Genomic DNA, 15938 nt, shown 5'->3' with positions numbered 1-15938 from the left:
ATCTTTACAAGTGTCTACGTGGAATTTCAATGTGCAAACATTATTGGAGCAGCTTCAATGTATGTGAGTGAAAGGCTGGGCTGCAGTTGAAGTAGGGGTTTGTCTGATCACAAAAGCCCAATTCTCCAACTTAGCAGTACAGCAGACACTAGTGTACAACCTGCCTTAGTACCAATAACAGTTCCAGCACTTCATCTTTGTTTCTTTCACTTTCCTAAACTTCAGGACATAATTGAAATGTATTTACATAAAGTTACATGCATGACTCATTGTGGAATTATATTGATTAAACATTACATAAGGGTCTCTTCCCTGCCCACCTCGACATTTACAGGTTGCCCAGCCACACTCCACAGCCACCGTCACACATACTCCATCACCCGTTCAGTGACAAAGAGAAGGCCTATCACATATGGGACTTGGCCCTGGAAATGCTGCAGCACTCTTACACACTGTGTGAGCCATAACTGGTGACTGTAAGCAGTGCATGGCAGTGTGAGGCAGAGCTGCACTGCTGCCAGACACCATAGCACTGGTCCTTGGGACCCCAGGCACTGGTGATTCCTTATCCACCGCTACAGCAGCTGGTCCCAACTGCTCTGGTCCATGTGTGCATCAGTCCCACGTGGGGTGGGCACATCAACACTCTTCCCTGTCCTACCTATATGCACTCTGATGTGCACACTTCAGGGCAACATCCTGTTGCCCTCACACACCTGAGTGCACATGCATGCTGGCAGTTGGTCATGCACAGGAGTGAGCTTGAAAATCAGCTCACCATCACTGAGCACCAAGACACCTGCTGGTTTCAGCGCTGTATTCACACTATCACATCCCAAGGGATATAACAACTTTCATTACAAGTACATCTTAAGTAATATTATAAAGTATGTTTGAAAGACTAAGTAAAAGACTTGTTGGTCATATTTTCCCACTCTTTGTCCTTTGTTCTGAGGGTCTACTAACACTTGTATCTAAGATGGAATCATCTATCACGTCACTACGAAAGGGCGGATAGTCATGTTCTGCAGATGGACTACAGGATGACTCTGAAAGCTGTTCATATCTATGTGAGACACTTTGCACTCCTAGGCTTCCCACACTCATAGCTTGTGAGTCTCTCAGCACTCCCACATGTCTGTCACCCGAACTTAGTCCCGTGGGCCCACACCCCACTGGCATTGAGGTGATGTCCGCCAAGGTGCTGGACGTCGTGGAGTACGACAAGGTGGGGTCGTGAGATGGGGAAGGGGTGCTCATGCCCAGACCTTCTTCATGCCACCCTCCCCGTCGACTTGACTCCTGATAGCTTTTGTTTGGAGAGAACTGAGCCCGGTAGTGCGGCTGTACCTGACTGACTAAATTCTCACTCATTTGCCGTGACCTTCTCGGAGAACTTCTACCCTCGTCCCCATACCCCGGCTGTGAAGATGATGACGATGACGATGATGGAGGGTGATGGAGATGGGAATAAGGTCCACACTCACCCGGTGTGGAATACATTGCTAAATGAGTTGGACGATGAGTTGCTTCATTACCTACATCAGTAACTGTTTTGTTGGCAGGTGCCCTGATGAACTCCCTCGTAGTCTCATCCTGAAAATAAAAAATTAGTATAAGAACTGGTACAGCATTGTTATTAACAGTTTCCTTCAGTCAAGATGGTTTTTACTATTGCTGATGTATTAATTATGGTCCTCTAGTTCCTATTAGGTTTGTAACTAAGTTGTTGAATAAAATACTTCTTTAGTGTTTTATAGAAGTGAAGTGGTTGGTGAGGGCACTCACCAAACACTCACTCGATGTAGTGCTTCTCTCAGGTGCCTGCCCTTCCCTTCCTTCCTTCTTTCCATCCTTCCTCTTCTGCCTTTCTTTCCTTCATTTATACTTTAGTGTTTTATAAAAGTAAAGTGGCTGGTGAGGGTGTTCACCAACCACTCACTCGACGTAGTGCTTCTCTCGGGTGCCTGCCCTTCCCTTTCTTCCTTCTTTCCAAATACCTCTTCTGCCTTTCTTTCCTTCATTTATACTTCATTAGTGTTTTATAAAACTGAAGCGGTTGGTGAGGGCGCTCACCAACCACTCTCTCGATGCAGTGCTTCTCTCGGGTGCCTGCCCTTCCCTTCCTTCCTTCTTTCCTTCCTTCCTCTTCTGCCTTTCTTTCCTTCATTTATTCCTCTTCTTTCTGTCTACATGTGACTCTACACTGAGTGACAAGCCAAATGGTTTCCCGTACACCAGGAAACCATTTACTATGCTGAGTGGTAACTATATGCCCAAATTATGGTGCCTGGTGGTTTAGTGGGCAATTATGACATTATACTTGGACTGAGCCGGTGCAGGTTTATATCCAAGGCGGGGTTGGGGTTTATTGCTCAGGTAATGCCATTCAGGGATGAGTGAGGCTGGTCACTCTCATCTTAAATGTCAGGACCAACTTGCCTAGCCCTGGGCTCCTATGCTCCTCATGGGGCAATACTGGATTAGATGATGAATGAATGAATGAATGAATCTATATACTTCACAGATAGTGAACTGCAAGTGTTCTCTGATGTACACAAAACTTAGGGACCAGGTGAGAAGAAAATAATGAATAAATCTGATTTAAAACCTGATATTTCTATCTATCTATCTATTGCCAGACGCCACAATCCCGTAAGGGGTGGCCACTTGACTTTGAGTTATTTGTTTTACGGGGAGGGGCACTAACTCTGCACCAACCCACTTGTTGACACGTAGGGAGCACATATGGTTTGGTTATATGGTAACCACCAAGTGTTGTAAATGGTTTCTTGGCTTACAGGAAACCATTTGGCTTGTCACTCAATGTAAAGCTACCAGTAAAGGAAAGAAGAGCAATAAGAAGTGACAGGGAAGATGGGAGAAATAAGAAGAGAGGAGGACAGGCACAGAAAAAGACTGATAAAGGCTAAGGAAGAAGTAGGCAGCACTACATCAAGTGAGTGGATGATGGTTGCCACCACCTACCACACCTGATATTTACAACACAATAATGTACATACTTATCGAATTCTCTAAAGATGCATTTAAAAGCTATGTATGTTAAAGTACACTTAAAGTTTAAAAAAATATATAGCCTTCAAAAATTCAAAATGATCATGTAAAAGTTTACTACAATATATTGTGCATATTAATCATCAATAATGGTTAAATAATGAATGTTTTGTACTAACCTGACACTTTTAAAATGTAAAAATTCTCAAATTATAACACACCTGTCATCCAGCAATAATGTTTTTACAAATTTATTAGCAAAATAGAAGGTAAAAAAGTTATAAGCAACCAGGTTCAGTTATTAACAGAAGGTGGAAGTCATCTGCGAAAAAAAAAAAAAAAAAAAAAAGGGCCAGTAACCCCTTAACTATAATGTCTTCCATTCTCTTCTTCCCATCACTTGTTTAATACTGCATAATAAAAAACTGGCAAAGCAACTGCCAGGGTCATATGTCGACGATCTTCCCAGCACTGGGAGACGTCTGGAACTGGAAGGGTTGAATATAGCCTTCAATACTCCCTCCCCTGAGATATCTCCCCCGAGACACGAATAAAAATTTGTCAGCTGTGAGAGGATATCTACCTATTCTATCTATAGCCAAAGGCCTCAATTCCGTATGGGGTGGCCACAAACAAATCGCCTCCATCTCGCTCTGTCCCCTGTCATCACTTAATATTTTGTAAGATTTCATCATCCTCAAGGGGTTAATTAAATAAAGGAACAATACAGATGAGCTAATAATGAGTTGACAACACACGAACTGACGACAACACATAACATGACAACACTTGCAAAAGAAGAAGCGATGCCAAGACACAGCAAACCCGTTCCTGGCAGTCATTTTAGTGCTGACGTATAAACACAACAGGACATCTAGACAAAGATGTCACATATCAAATTTGGAGTAAATCGGGTGAAAACTATGAGTTTACGCACATTTGAAATTATAGGCCCGACCCACCTGACACTGACTCCCCAATGCTAACTGGGGAGTGATCCCCCTGATGTAATGAGGCATGCTATAGGATGCAGACTGAAAGATGAACCTTGAGGTTTAGGTTTCATGTCGATATGACAAAAATGAAAGGCGTTGTGGCAAAGAAACGATTTTTACCCACCCCCGTTTTTTTTTTTCTTTTCTTTTCTTTTTGGGTCCTACAGTCTGGGCCTTAGCCCAATGTGGCTCAAAATCTAATCATGTGATCAGAAAGTCATAGGCACCATCCCTGTAATTTTAGTCAAAATCGCACCAGTAGTTTTCGCGTAAAGTTAACAGACAGACAGATACACACACAAACGATGTGAAATCAATACTCGTCTCGAAGTCCTTTCGGTGCGGGGAAGGGTAATAATGAGCTTACATGAACATACGAGCTGACAACTACAAATAAGCTGACAGAAACATGCAAAATGACAAGTTGACAAAAAAGTATAGAAAACAAATATCATCTGCCAAAATAATTAAGTTGACAACAAAACCAGTAAGCTAACAATAAGTTTAAACACAAGTAAGATTATAACAAAGGTGAACTGACAACATTATATGAGCTGACAACAACGTGAGCACTGAGCAAACAAGACAAATGTGACAACAAAAGTAAGGTGACAACACACTTGCAAGCTCTTGTTCACATCTCTCAAAACATCTCGTAATGAAGGGATTAATGATGGTTTTATCCATCATCATTATCATTCAGACCTTTTCCCACATAGGCCTAAGGATAGGGTGAGGGCTTTACCCAACCTCCACACATCAAAGTCTCTCCATAGCTGGAGAAAATCATCTGAGGGCGGCAAGAGCAAATAAGACATAGTAGGGTTGAAGAGGTTAACAGAAAAACCCCTTCAGCTTCGGGACGTATATACCTATCGCTACCCCCAGATGATTTTATTCAATTTCGGAGAAACTTTTCAAACTGCAAGGTTGACAAGGTGTAACGGCTATATAGATAACTGGAGTTTCGTTTCCAATCCATTCATTACAAGCCGTTTCTCCGAGGCTAAGTCCCCGTCCACACGAGCGGGCAGTGCCCGACGGGCAAACATTGTTACAAATCACGTTCCAATTCACACGTTTAGAAGGTAGGTGGCAGGCACGAGTGTAGATGACGTCATAAGCAGGGAAACCATGGGCAGACCATCGAAATGCCCCTGCCCAACGTCGACTGGACAATCACCACCTCACCACAGCTCGGTCTGTCGTGTGGACAAGAACACAGGTGTGCCTGGTTGTAGCCAATGACCGCCGGGGACTGCTCGATCTGGAAACACTGCTAAAAAGGCGAAGGATATCCACTCAGCGGGCTGTGCCCGTCGGGCACTGCCCGCTCGTGTGGACGGGGCCTAACATGTATCATGCGGTGACAGACACTTATACAATACGTCATCGGGTGAAAGGGGTTTATATGACGTCATCGTTGTGGTGAGCCTATTGCATTGATTCATGTCAATACTAGGCTATTTTGTTCAGCTGAGTGAAGCCCTCAGTAGAGAGAAAAAAAAAATTAAAAGGATGTTATTCAGGCTCATTGCAGGCGCTATTGTTCAAGTGAGAGAAACTCGGATCTCTTGTAGAGAGAAGACCAATGAAGGTGGTATTGAACCTCATCCCCCATCGAAACCTCACCTCTCCTTCGTACATAACTCTAATAAACTAAAATAAATAAATACACACATAAATAAAAATATGTAAATAAATAAATAAATAAATGTGATAGGAATGATGGTTGAATCCTTTAGGAAGGTGACAATTTTTTTCTTACAATGTCCAGACACTTTTATTTATCTTGTGATATATTTCGAACTAGCCTCTTCACTACCAGGGTCCTTTCCTCAAGCTGAATAAAAGTCTCAATTATGCAGGAATAAACTAGCGATGTGATCAAATTAAAACCTTCACAACGACTTTTTCATCCTTTTTTAGCAAAATCCATGCGATTTATTCAGGTAGATATATAAATATTTTTTTCCAAGAACTGGAAGGGTCAGAAACAGCCATCGTTAATCCCCCTTACTACTTGGGTGCTCTCGTACACTGAATAAAATCGTCTGGGTGCATCATTATCATTCATCACCATCTCTGCCCCACCTGAAGACAGGTTAAGATGGATCCAGTAACTAGGGGAAAAAAATGTAAGCTGGGAGAACTATCAACACCATACCCTCTGATGTGCTTAACCCTTTAGTTGTAGTTAGTACACTTGGGCATTACTATCCGATTAACTATGAAAGATTTTTGTACAAGTGAAAGTAATCGAAGCAGTCGAGGGTTTTAATTACTATCTCTGACAACCCTCTCTCAATTACTGGAACAGTCAGAAAATAGTTTATCTTCCTGTGGTTCGGTGTATATACTGGGGAAAAGTCCAACCTTCCAAGACACGTTCTGACTCTGGTTATACGCATTATCAGTAAAAGTTTTTCTCCTGCAAGAAGATTCGCTCCGACTTCAAGCATCTCCCCAAAATGATACCCGTAGGCAACAACATTCTTTCAAGCGAAAATCCCTACTTAAAAGGCCTAATGGTTCGTTATATTTTAAAATATTCTGACAAAACTTGGTACGATAGATGATTCTTGGACTGGACAACTATAAAATTTGGATACGCCAGACGATTTTGTTCAGTCGAAATCCAAGTAACTGAGGATTAAAAGTCAAGTGTTAACTCCAGATGATTTTGTTCAGCTGCGAAAAAATCTTATCAAAGGACTAAAAATCAAGTGCTCAACATCCAATATTTCTTAGTTCAGGGAAATTAAGTCAGTGTTGAAACTCACGTTCACCATCAGACTATCTTGTCCAAGCGAGAAAAATCCTAGCAATATTAAAAACTCACGTGCAAAACAACAGACGATTTTGTTCAGTCGAGAGAACACCAGACGCTTCTGTGCTGTCGAGAAAAAATCCCCAAGTGTTAAAACTCACATGCTCGGGCCCCATATGGTATTTCTTGGGCGGGTGTCTCTCCTCGCCGTCTAGCCTGGGGACCTGATAGGGGAGGTTGAGCGTCGGGTCCGGCTTCATGCTGCGCTGGAGGGCTGTCGGATCCCTGGTGCTCGCAGCCTCCATGCCTATCATCAACACCTGTGCCACAAAGATAGTCAATTACAAGCTACTCCTGCATAAATCACACAGGCTACCATAAATTTCCTCTCCACCATTTCTAAGCCACAAACCATATATCTACCAATACCTACAACATAAATCATAAATAAATTTTACCACAAACCGTATTTAATTACTCTATTCACTTATCATACACCTCATAGTATTAAGATGTACTTCACGCTAACCACATAATATTTACTCAATACATCACATTACTTTAAAAAAAAAAATGTTATACAATAAATTACACGTAGGAACTCTATACATCCTTGTACCCAAGAAAAATCATTTGCACAATCACGAAGGACATCGTGTGGCCTCACTCACCCTCCGACTGCACCATGCAAGCCTCCATGCAGCTACTCTTACCGCCATGAATTGTCGACTTGCTCCAGCCAGAAGGAATGTGGTGTCCTCCTTGGTCTCTTCCACTCTGGGTTGTCTCTTTCAGATACCACACTGTGAGCACAGTTGTCCAGGGAGACCTGCCACATGCTTATATTGCCGGAGTTGGCGTTCACGGTCCGGGTAATTGGCCTTGAGTCAGACTCATGGGGTAATCGTTCGTTTTGCACTGATGTACGAGTACTAACGATATCCTATGACCCTCCAAGGGCAATTAATACAAAAGGAATTGCCCAAGTCTCACACCCAACACGTTAGGACTGGGTGCACCATTCTTTTGAATAAAAGAATCTTCGCCCTTCTCCATAAATATCGATATCGCCAAATACTTTAACTAAACGAGTCCATAATACCATGGTCAGACCGACGCGATGGGTAATCTGACCCACCAATGTTATGGATCACACTACCAAGATCAGAGATTCTCTCAAGACCATGATGACTCCGTTACGTCTCTGAACAGACCTTACTGCTGCATCCATCAAGCAAATAACATGCCTGACCTTGGTTATGGCCCAAATGACCTTAGTCCCAGTGGCTTCACCTTCTTGTGAGGTGCCTCGAAAACATCTGGGAGTGCCTCCTGCGATTACGCTACGATAACTGCATCAACATAGTTATGGTTTATAATAGTAAAATTGCCAAATGATACCCCACGGTAACTCTGACTCACAGTCCAACTTCAGAACTCAATTCATGAACGTGCTAAAGTGTGTGGTGGCAAAGATACAGCACCACATAAATATAATTTTGACACGCCTATACCTTTTTCATTCACGCTAAATAACGCTGCACACCAATTTAAAATCCGTGAGTCTTTCATATTATTATTCTGGCTAACACCAGAAAGTGCCACCAACCGAGAGAACTTCAGGATTCTGAGAGTTAATCACGTAAGAAATTCACGCGCTCTGGGGGGGGGGGGGGAAGCACTTCCAACTGTCGTCCGTGTTCTAGGTTCTTCATTATTCACCGACATATCGAATGTCAGTAACATAATCAACAAACGTTCTAGTCAGGCCTCAATCAACGCCTGCAGCCACATACAGAAAGTCAGTGAGTAATAACTACTGCCTGGACGCAATTAAAACCTTCTCCAATTTAGTAGGCACTAATACATTCTTAGGGTTAGACACTGAAAGCCAGAGCGAAGACTTATCTTTCTGGAAGGTGGCACTGGCAAGAACCAATATTTTTGCATAATAAAATAAAAATCCTCCATAGCACTGCATGGATACTGGTACCAAACTCGGACCAAGTACGAGAAAAAAACTCTGGTAGTTAAATGTTGTCGCTGAAGTGGTTACAGCTGCTTAAACCAATTAATTACGATTACATATCCTGGCAAGGAAGGGTTCGAATCCAGTAGAAGTGACTGGAGTTTTTCGATCTTGTATAGCTATCATACCAGAGGCGAAGGCCGATCTCCTGTCCTTCACTGTTTTAGATTACTGTAGCCTGGTCTCGGGCACCTACAACTCGAAAATGGAATTATGGATTGGCTGTTACCATCTTACTTTCTACTCAAATAAGAATCTACTTCTGCTGAAGCTTCATAAAATCTGTCCGGTCCTGCACTGAGAAACGCAGAGTGGCTCTTGCCGACCACTGAACTGAAACTCAACACGTATAAAACATGCAAAATATTTATTAAACAATAATTTAAAAGTCTGCTGCAAAAAAAGAAATATATCTGCAATGTAAACATGTATATGTTTCTATATTTTTCGCACTAAGTAACGAGTTTTCCAATAAAATTACAAGCGTGGTACAATTAAAATACTGTATAGTGCATTTTAAAGTCTTGCTACAACTAATTGGCAAAAATAATTAAGTCAATACCGATCACAAATTACAAACATGCCATGTGTAATTCAAGCTTTATTCAAAGGTAACTCTACCAACACCATCCTCCATCTCTACCATCGCCACAACATATACTGTACCATCATAATACAGTTAATATCTCTGCCAACACCACAAGATCACCATGCACACTTACCAACACGCTCATTCCACTGCCAATACCATCGTATCACCATGCACAATTACCAGCATACTCATTCCTCTGCCAACACCATAACATCATCACACACACAACTAACTTCACATACATCCCTCTGCCAACTATCTCCACAGTCCATCACGCTCATACCTCAGCTAACACCATAACATCACCATGCACAACTACCTCTGCAATCATTCCACTGCCAACACATCACCACGACCCTTACACATTCCATTCTGTCCTACTGTCACACTTGCATCACCATCAATACACTTCCTTCACAGTCCTGGAATATTCACTTGCAGGTGTTCTGATGTTTGTCTGTCTGTCTGTCTATCTGTCTGTATGTCTCTGTCTCTATCTTATTAAGTCTCTCCTACTCTTTACCTCCCATCCTTCATCCTTCTCCCTTCTTTACCATCCACATTCATTAGTTTTCCTTCTCTACCTCCCTTTTCCATTCTTCTCCCTTCTTGATCCCCCCCTTCCCCCTCCATCCTTCCCTTTCACCCTTCATCTTACTCCCTTTTCCACCTGCTTCCTTCATTCTTTCCTTCCATCTTCCTCTATTGAGAACTACGAAATATGTGGGTCTTATCTGAACACTTAATACTTCAATAAACCAAAACGAAAACTGTAGAGAAGCGCAAGAGAAAATGATGCAATATACTGTATTTCTGTCTCTAGAGGCGTTACTTTTTTTTTTTTTTTTTTTTTTTTTCCACGCGCGACTGGGTGCTTAAATGTCTTCCCAGTTTCCACAGTGAGTAAAAAGGAAAAACCACCAACTAAAAATACCACTGGAGAGAGTATGTAAAATCTTCATATTAAGCAGAGCCATCACAATTAACACTGGGCTTTTACTAGCTCCTCAATAACTAATCAAAAAAAAAAATACAGTATAAATATAAATTAACCACCAAGGATATGATTTGCCATTGTTAAATAAATATCATGCCACTGTTAAATATATAAAATTTTCCTCCCAACTGTTTTTTGTATTTACACTTACGGTCGTATATTCGCTGGTTAATATGACTTCCTAGCACCCACTTCATTATTTAAGCATGTGATTTTCCTCTTGTATATTATGTATGCAATCTATGTCGCTATTAAAACGATATAAATAGAAATAAAAGACAATATGTAGGTGTGTATGGCACGTGAAATTTCTCCTGCATTCAAAACTAAACGATATAACATAAACATGGAGAACAGCAAGGTGTTGTAGGCAAAATAAACCACAAAAGATGACGTTTTAAGAGAGCCACTATCTTGTTCGTTAGTGATGTAAAATCTGTCAAACAGATACAAATAACATGGAAAAGAACAGTTAGGTGTTGTGGACAAAATAAATGGCTAAGGAAGAGATGTTCAGAAAGTTGCGTTGTTGTTGTAAACTTTATCGATATTAACAACATATGGTAAAAGAACAGTAAGGTGTTGTAACAGAAAATAACACGATAAGATAAAGGTGTAGAAACTGTCCACAATGAAGGACATCATAACAGGACGGTGTAGTGGGTAGAATAAATCGCTATGGAAGAGGTGTTAAAATCTTGCCGGTGTACGAGAATACGGGGCATTGGTATGCAAGGTAAATTGGAAGAAGTTTTGTCTGGGAGGGATTACATGCGAGGACTCTATATCGCCTTTAATCCTCGTTAATTTTATATGATTTTCTAAAGCCGTTCACTCCGACAGCTTTATCAATCAGATTTCTCCGACCTGCAGACGATCTGTTGACCATTTCACTGCAATGACCTAATTTCTTTTTTCATTTTGTTACCTACAGACGATTTCCCTGAACTTTCACTGCGATGACATTTTTTCGTTTGTTTTTTGTTACCTTCAGACGATTTTTCATGTCATTGCGATGGCCTATTTTTTCATTTTTATTGCTATTATCTTCAGACAATTTCGCTGAACTACTTCGCTCTGATGACTAATTTTTTTTCCACAATTTGTTTCAGACGATTTTCATGAACTTTTTCCCTGTGATCACCTATTTTCCACTATGTTATCTTCAGACGATTTTGTGGACCACTTCATTCCGATGGCGTATTTTAATTTGTTCTTGCTACCTTCAGACGGATTTAGTCAGCTTAAGGGAGGCTTTTTCGACCTGGAGGGATTACACATGACTCAAGCCCCTTCAATCCCATGACTTTTTCACTTTATTCTTGGTATAAATCCCTCACTTGAGAAACCGTGGTAGAGAAGGGGTTGGTGAAGACTATATCCAACCCCGACAGTTCAAAAAAAAAAAAAAAAAAAAAAAAAAAAAAAAAAAAAAAAATCACCTAGCTACAAAAAAGATGTCATCGGATTGAAGTGGTTAACCCCTGAACAAAATCATCCGGCAGTAGCAAGAAAGGCACACACTGCGTCCTCGAGGTGAAGTATTATTATTATTTTTTTTTTTACATTTCACTACGATGGTCTTATTCCAGTTCGTTCCTGCTGACTCCTCATGACTTCACTCACGTTAGGGGAAGCCTCTTGTAGTAAATAGTTCAGGTAAAATCGTCCCTGAGCCAAGTAAAATCGTCCCCTGAGTTAAGTAAAATCGTCCCCTGGGGCAAGAAAAATCGTCAAGTGGTAACAAGAAATTAGCCATCGTAAGGAAAGGGTTAAATCCCATACACAGCAAACATTACTTTCATTTTTTCCCAGCGTTTTGTGGAGAGCGAGACAAACCTGGAGAGAGCTAGTACGGGAGGGATAAGTGTTAAGTGTTAGAGGATAATGTATGGTCAATGTTAGGTAAATTTCTTCCCCTAATTATGGTGTCTCATTATTTTCCTCATACCGTTCCCCCCAGTCACCTAACCCCTTCCCCATCCTACATCCTCCCTCCCCCCACCTTCCACTCCCCATAAAAATTCACCATCACCCCATCTCATCTCTCCTCATACTGCAGGGGAATGGGTAAGCTTAATACTTCACCTGTTCAACTGCTCACGTCAATCTGCTGGCTAATGTTCCTAAGCTGAGAGGGGCTCTGTATGTTTTCTCTGCCTAGATAGGACTGTGACAGGATGAGTCAGAGAGGAAAGTGACTGACATTCCCAAAGTATGAAGTAGGCGCAGTGGAATTTAGGCAAGCTTTCATTCATTACTGTACCATGAAAAAAAAAAAAAAGTTCAAGGCTGTGTTCTTTTTAATGTTTTAAACGCTGCTTACAAAAAAAAAAAAAAAACACTAGAAAACACACACACACACACCAGTAGCCAGTCCGGGGAGAAGAGAAAGAAATGAGAAAAGGAAGGGAAGGGAATGAAAAGAATGGAAAGGGAATGAGAAGAATGGAAAGAGAATGAGAAGAATGGAAAGGGAATGAGAAGACTGGAAAGGGAATGAGAAGCAAGGAAAGGGAATGAGAATAAAGGAAAGGGATGGAAAGAAGGGAATGGAATGAGAGAAAGGGAATGAAAGAAGGAAATGGAATGACAGACGGGAAGGGAACGAGAGGGATGTAAATAAAGGGGCAGAGAAGGCAGGGGAATGAGGGGAGAAGGAGGGGGAATGAGGGGAATGGAGGGGAATGAGAGAGGAGGGAAGGGAAGAGAAGGGAAGGGAAGGAGGGGCGTCATAGGCTAATGCCAAGCCATGATGTCAGTGGTAGGGAAGTAAACAAACACATTTATCATCAGGCTCCCTACCGCGGCCTCCCTCACACACACACACACACACACACACACACACACACACACACACACACACACACACACACAATACCTACACATTTTCCAGACATTACTAATACTCCCTCATTAAAAACCAGGTAATTACGGTTGTCAACACCTTATCAAACAAAATAACCCCTTTTAAACCATCATAAAAACTAAGCCTTGCCATTACTCCTCAAAATAATGGTCGAAATTCACGCTATGAATTTTTTATCAAACACAAACACACACACACACACACACACACACACACACACACACACACACACACGACTGGGCCATACCAAAAAGACCGACGAACTCAGAAAGACAAACATAGAGGTTGAGTAACAAACACACAAAACCTTTAAAATGCAGACGGACGCCAAACGAGACAGATCGACGACTCAAAGACATACTGTACATACCTGTACAGGAAGACAAGACGCCCGCACGCACGGATGAACAAGCACACACACACACACACGCGCACGCATGCACACGACAGATGGTCAACCAGATCGAAACCCCTAAAGACTGACAGCCAGACAGACAAAGGCACACAGAAACAAAGGCTGCCTGATAAACACACACACACACACACACACACACACACACACACACACACACACACACACACACACACATACACACACACACACACACACACACACACACGCACGCACGCACGCACGCACGCACGCACGCGCGCAAACGAACCCAAAAACAACCAAACAAAAAAACCTCAACACCTCTTAGAAGTAGCCTACAATTGCTGCTTGTATTTTATACCGGTATATGCCATTTTCTTGGTACTTGAGAGAGAGAGAGAGAGAGAGAGAGAGAGAGAGAGAGAGAGAGAGAGAGAGAGAGAGAGAGAGAGAGAGACGGGTATTAGGGGAAGCAAGAGGACAGGAAAGTGCTAACGAAAGCAGAGGAGGAGGAGGAGGAAAAAAACCGTGGGAGCGGGGGGGGGGGGAGAGAGGGAGGTGGGAGACTAAAGATTAGAGGGAAAAATGTGAGAGCAGGATGGTGGTGGGGACGAGGGGAGGGGAAAGGTGGGGTGAGGGATGGGAGGAAAAGTAGTGGAGAGATGGGTGAGATGAGGGGAGGGGAAGGGAGGCGAGGGGAAAGTGTGAGAATGGGGTGGCAGGGGGAAGTGGGGTGGGTGGGGGGAGGGAAATTACACGTAAGAGTGAAGGCCACAGTCTAGCAAAAGAGAAATTTCACTCTCTCGCAACTTGTTCCAACCATTTTCCAAACCCGCTCCTTGTCAAGTGACACGCAAAAAAAAAAAAAAAAAAAAAAAAAAAAAAAAAAAAAAGAGTAAATGAAAATTTGGAGGATACTGTATAAAAGCCATCCCAAAAGCACGATAAATAAAAAATATATAAAACAAAACAATCCATGATATTACAAAATAATTCATAAACTATACAAGAACACGCAAATCCGCAAAATTTAAATATCGTGCACCTGTATCAGTAATAACAAAAGCACGATATAAAGTTAGTAGAATTACCAACAATATTATAAAATATGCAGATGGCATGCCGAGAAAAATTACTTTGTAATAAAGCCTAATGAAAGTAACGTAAATCAAAATAAAAATCAAGAAAAACAATAAAAATAAATAGACAATAATCAAATAACCATGAAAAATGTACATTAAATTACCAAAAAGTAAAATAGAGCAAGTATAAATGAAGAAAAAACATTGATTGTCTGTCTTGATGCAGATTATACGCACGCGGGGGGGAAACTGGCAAGGTTTTTGACCCCCTGATTAAGATGACGGCCTTTCACCTTACTCTTACCATTTCCAAATAACTTAAATCAATTCAGTTTTTTTTTCGAATAGGAGAAATTAGTCACAGCCGCCATTAACCCTTCGTACGACGTCTCCACGATCAGACAGACTGGGGAAGCACAACAACAATAAAAAATAAATAAAAACAAAACTAGTAACTCTCCACTAAAGGGAGGGGGGGCTTAGTCTTGGTCGAAATCTTTACCAGTCGAGACCCTTTCAAGGATCTTTCGTACTCAAGATCTCTAGTACTGAACGTTAAAGAAAACGAAGGATTTCGTACTAATAAAGGTAAAGAAAGTAATGACCACGTACTAATAAGGTTAAAGAAAGTAATGACCACGTACTAATAAGGTTAAAGAAAGTAATGACCACGTACTAATAAGGTTAAAGAAAGTAATGATCTCGTATTAATAACGTTAAAGAAAGTAATGATCTTGTATTAATAACGTTTAAGAAAGTAATGATCTTGCATTAATAAGGTTAAAGTAATGATCTCGAATTAATAAGATTAATGAAAGTAATGCTTTCGCATTAATAAGGTTAATGATCTCGTACTAATAAGGTTGAAGAAATTTAAGATCTCTCGTACTGAAGGTTAAAGAAAGTAATGATCTCGTATTAATGAGGTTAAAGAAAGTAATGATCTCGTATTAATGAGGTTAAAGAAAGTAATGATCTCGTATTAATGAGGTTAAAAAAGTAATGATCTCGTATTATATATATATATATATATATATATATATATATATATATATATATATATATTGCACATATACGTACGTATACACACGTGCACCGTCCCAACCTACTTTCCAATTAACCCCTTAGGACAAACGAAAATACCTGTACTTTTCATTTGATTCCTGCAACGCTTTGGGCTGTTTCACCTGACTTTGCATATCCACTCGTACTTAAA

General features: G+C 41.1%; 1 protein-coding gene across 3 annotated transcripts in view; it reads right to left on the bottom strand.

Moving 5' to 3' along the window:
- The window catches only part of LOC145405851 (uncharacterized), a 678506-nt gene that overhangs the window by 3121 nt on the left and 659447 nt on the right, over window positions 1-15938 (bottom strand). For 2 of the 3 annotated variants that reach the window (XM_080277104.1, XM_080277105.1), the window contains exons 4-5: window positions 6942-7100; window positions 1-1596 (exon numbers count right to left, since the gene is read on the bottom strand). The exon at window positions 1-1596 is cut by the window's left edge and continues 3121 nt beyond it. In XM_080277104.1, the coding sequence (XP_080133230.1) occupies window positions 922-1596; window positions 6942-7100 (834 nt within the window). In that variant the 3' untranslated portion in view covers window positions 1-921. The remainder of the gene's footprint in view (window positions 1597-6941; window positions 7101-15938) is intronic. The other variant, XM_080277106.1, reaches the window with a different exon arrangement.

This window comes from Coenobita brevimanus, chromosome 68 (genome assembly GCF_032717465.1).
Source record: "Coenobita brevimanus isolate Jiangsu-jjx chromosome 68, ASM3271746v2, whole genome shotgun sequence".
Classification (NCBI taxonomy): Eukaryota; Metazoa; Arthropoda; class Malacostraca; order Decapoda; family Coenobitidae; genus Coenobita; species Coenobita brevimanus.
This window is presented reverse-complemented; position numbering and strand designations above follow the sequence as displayed.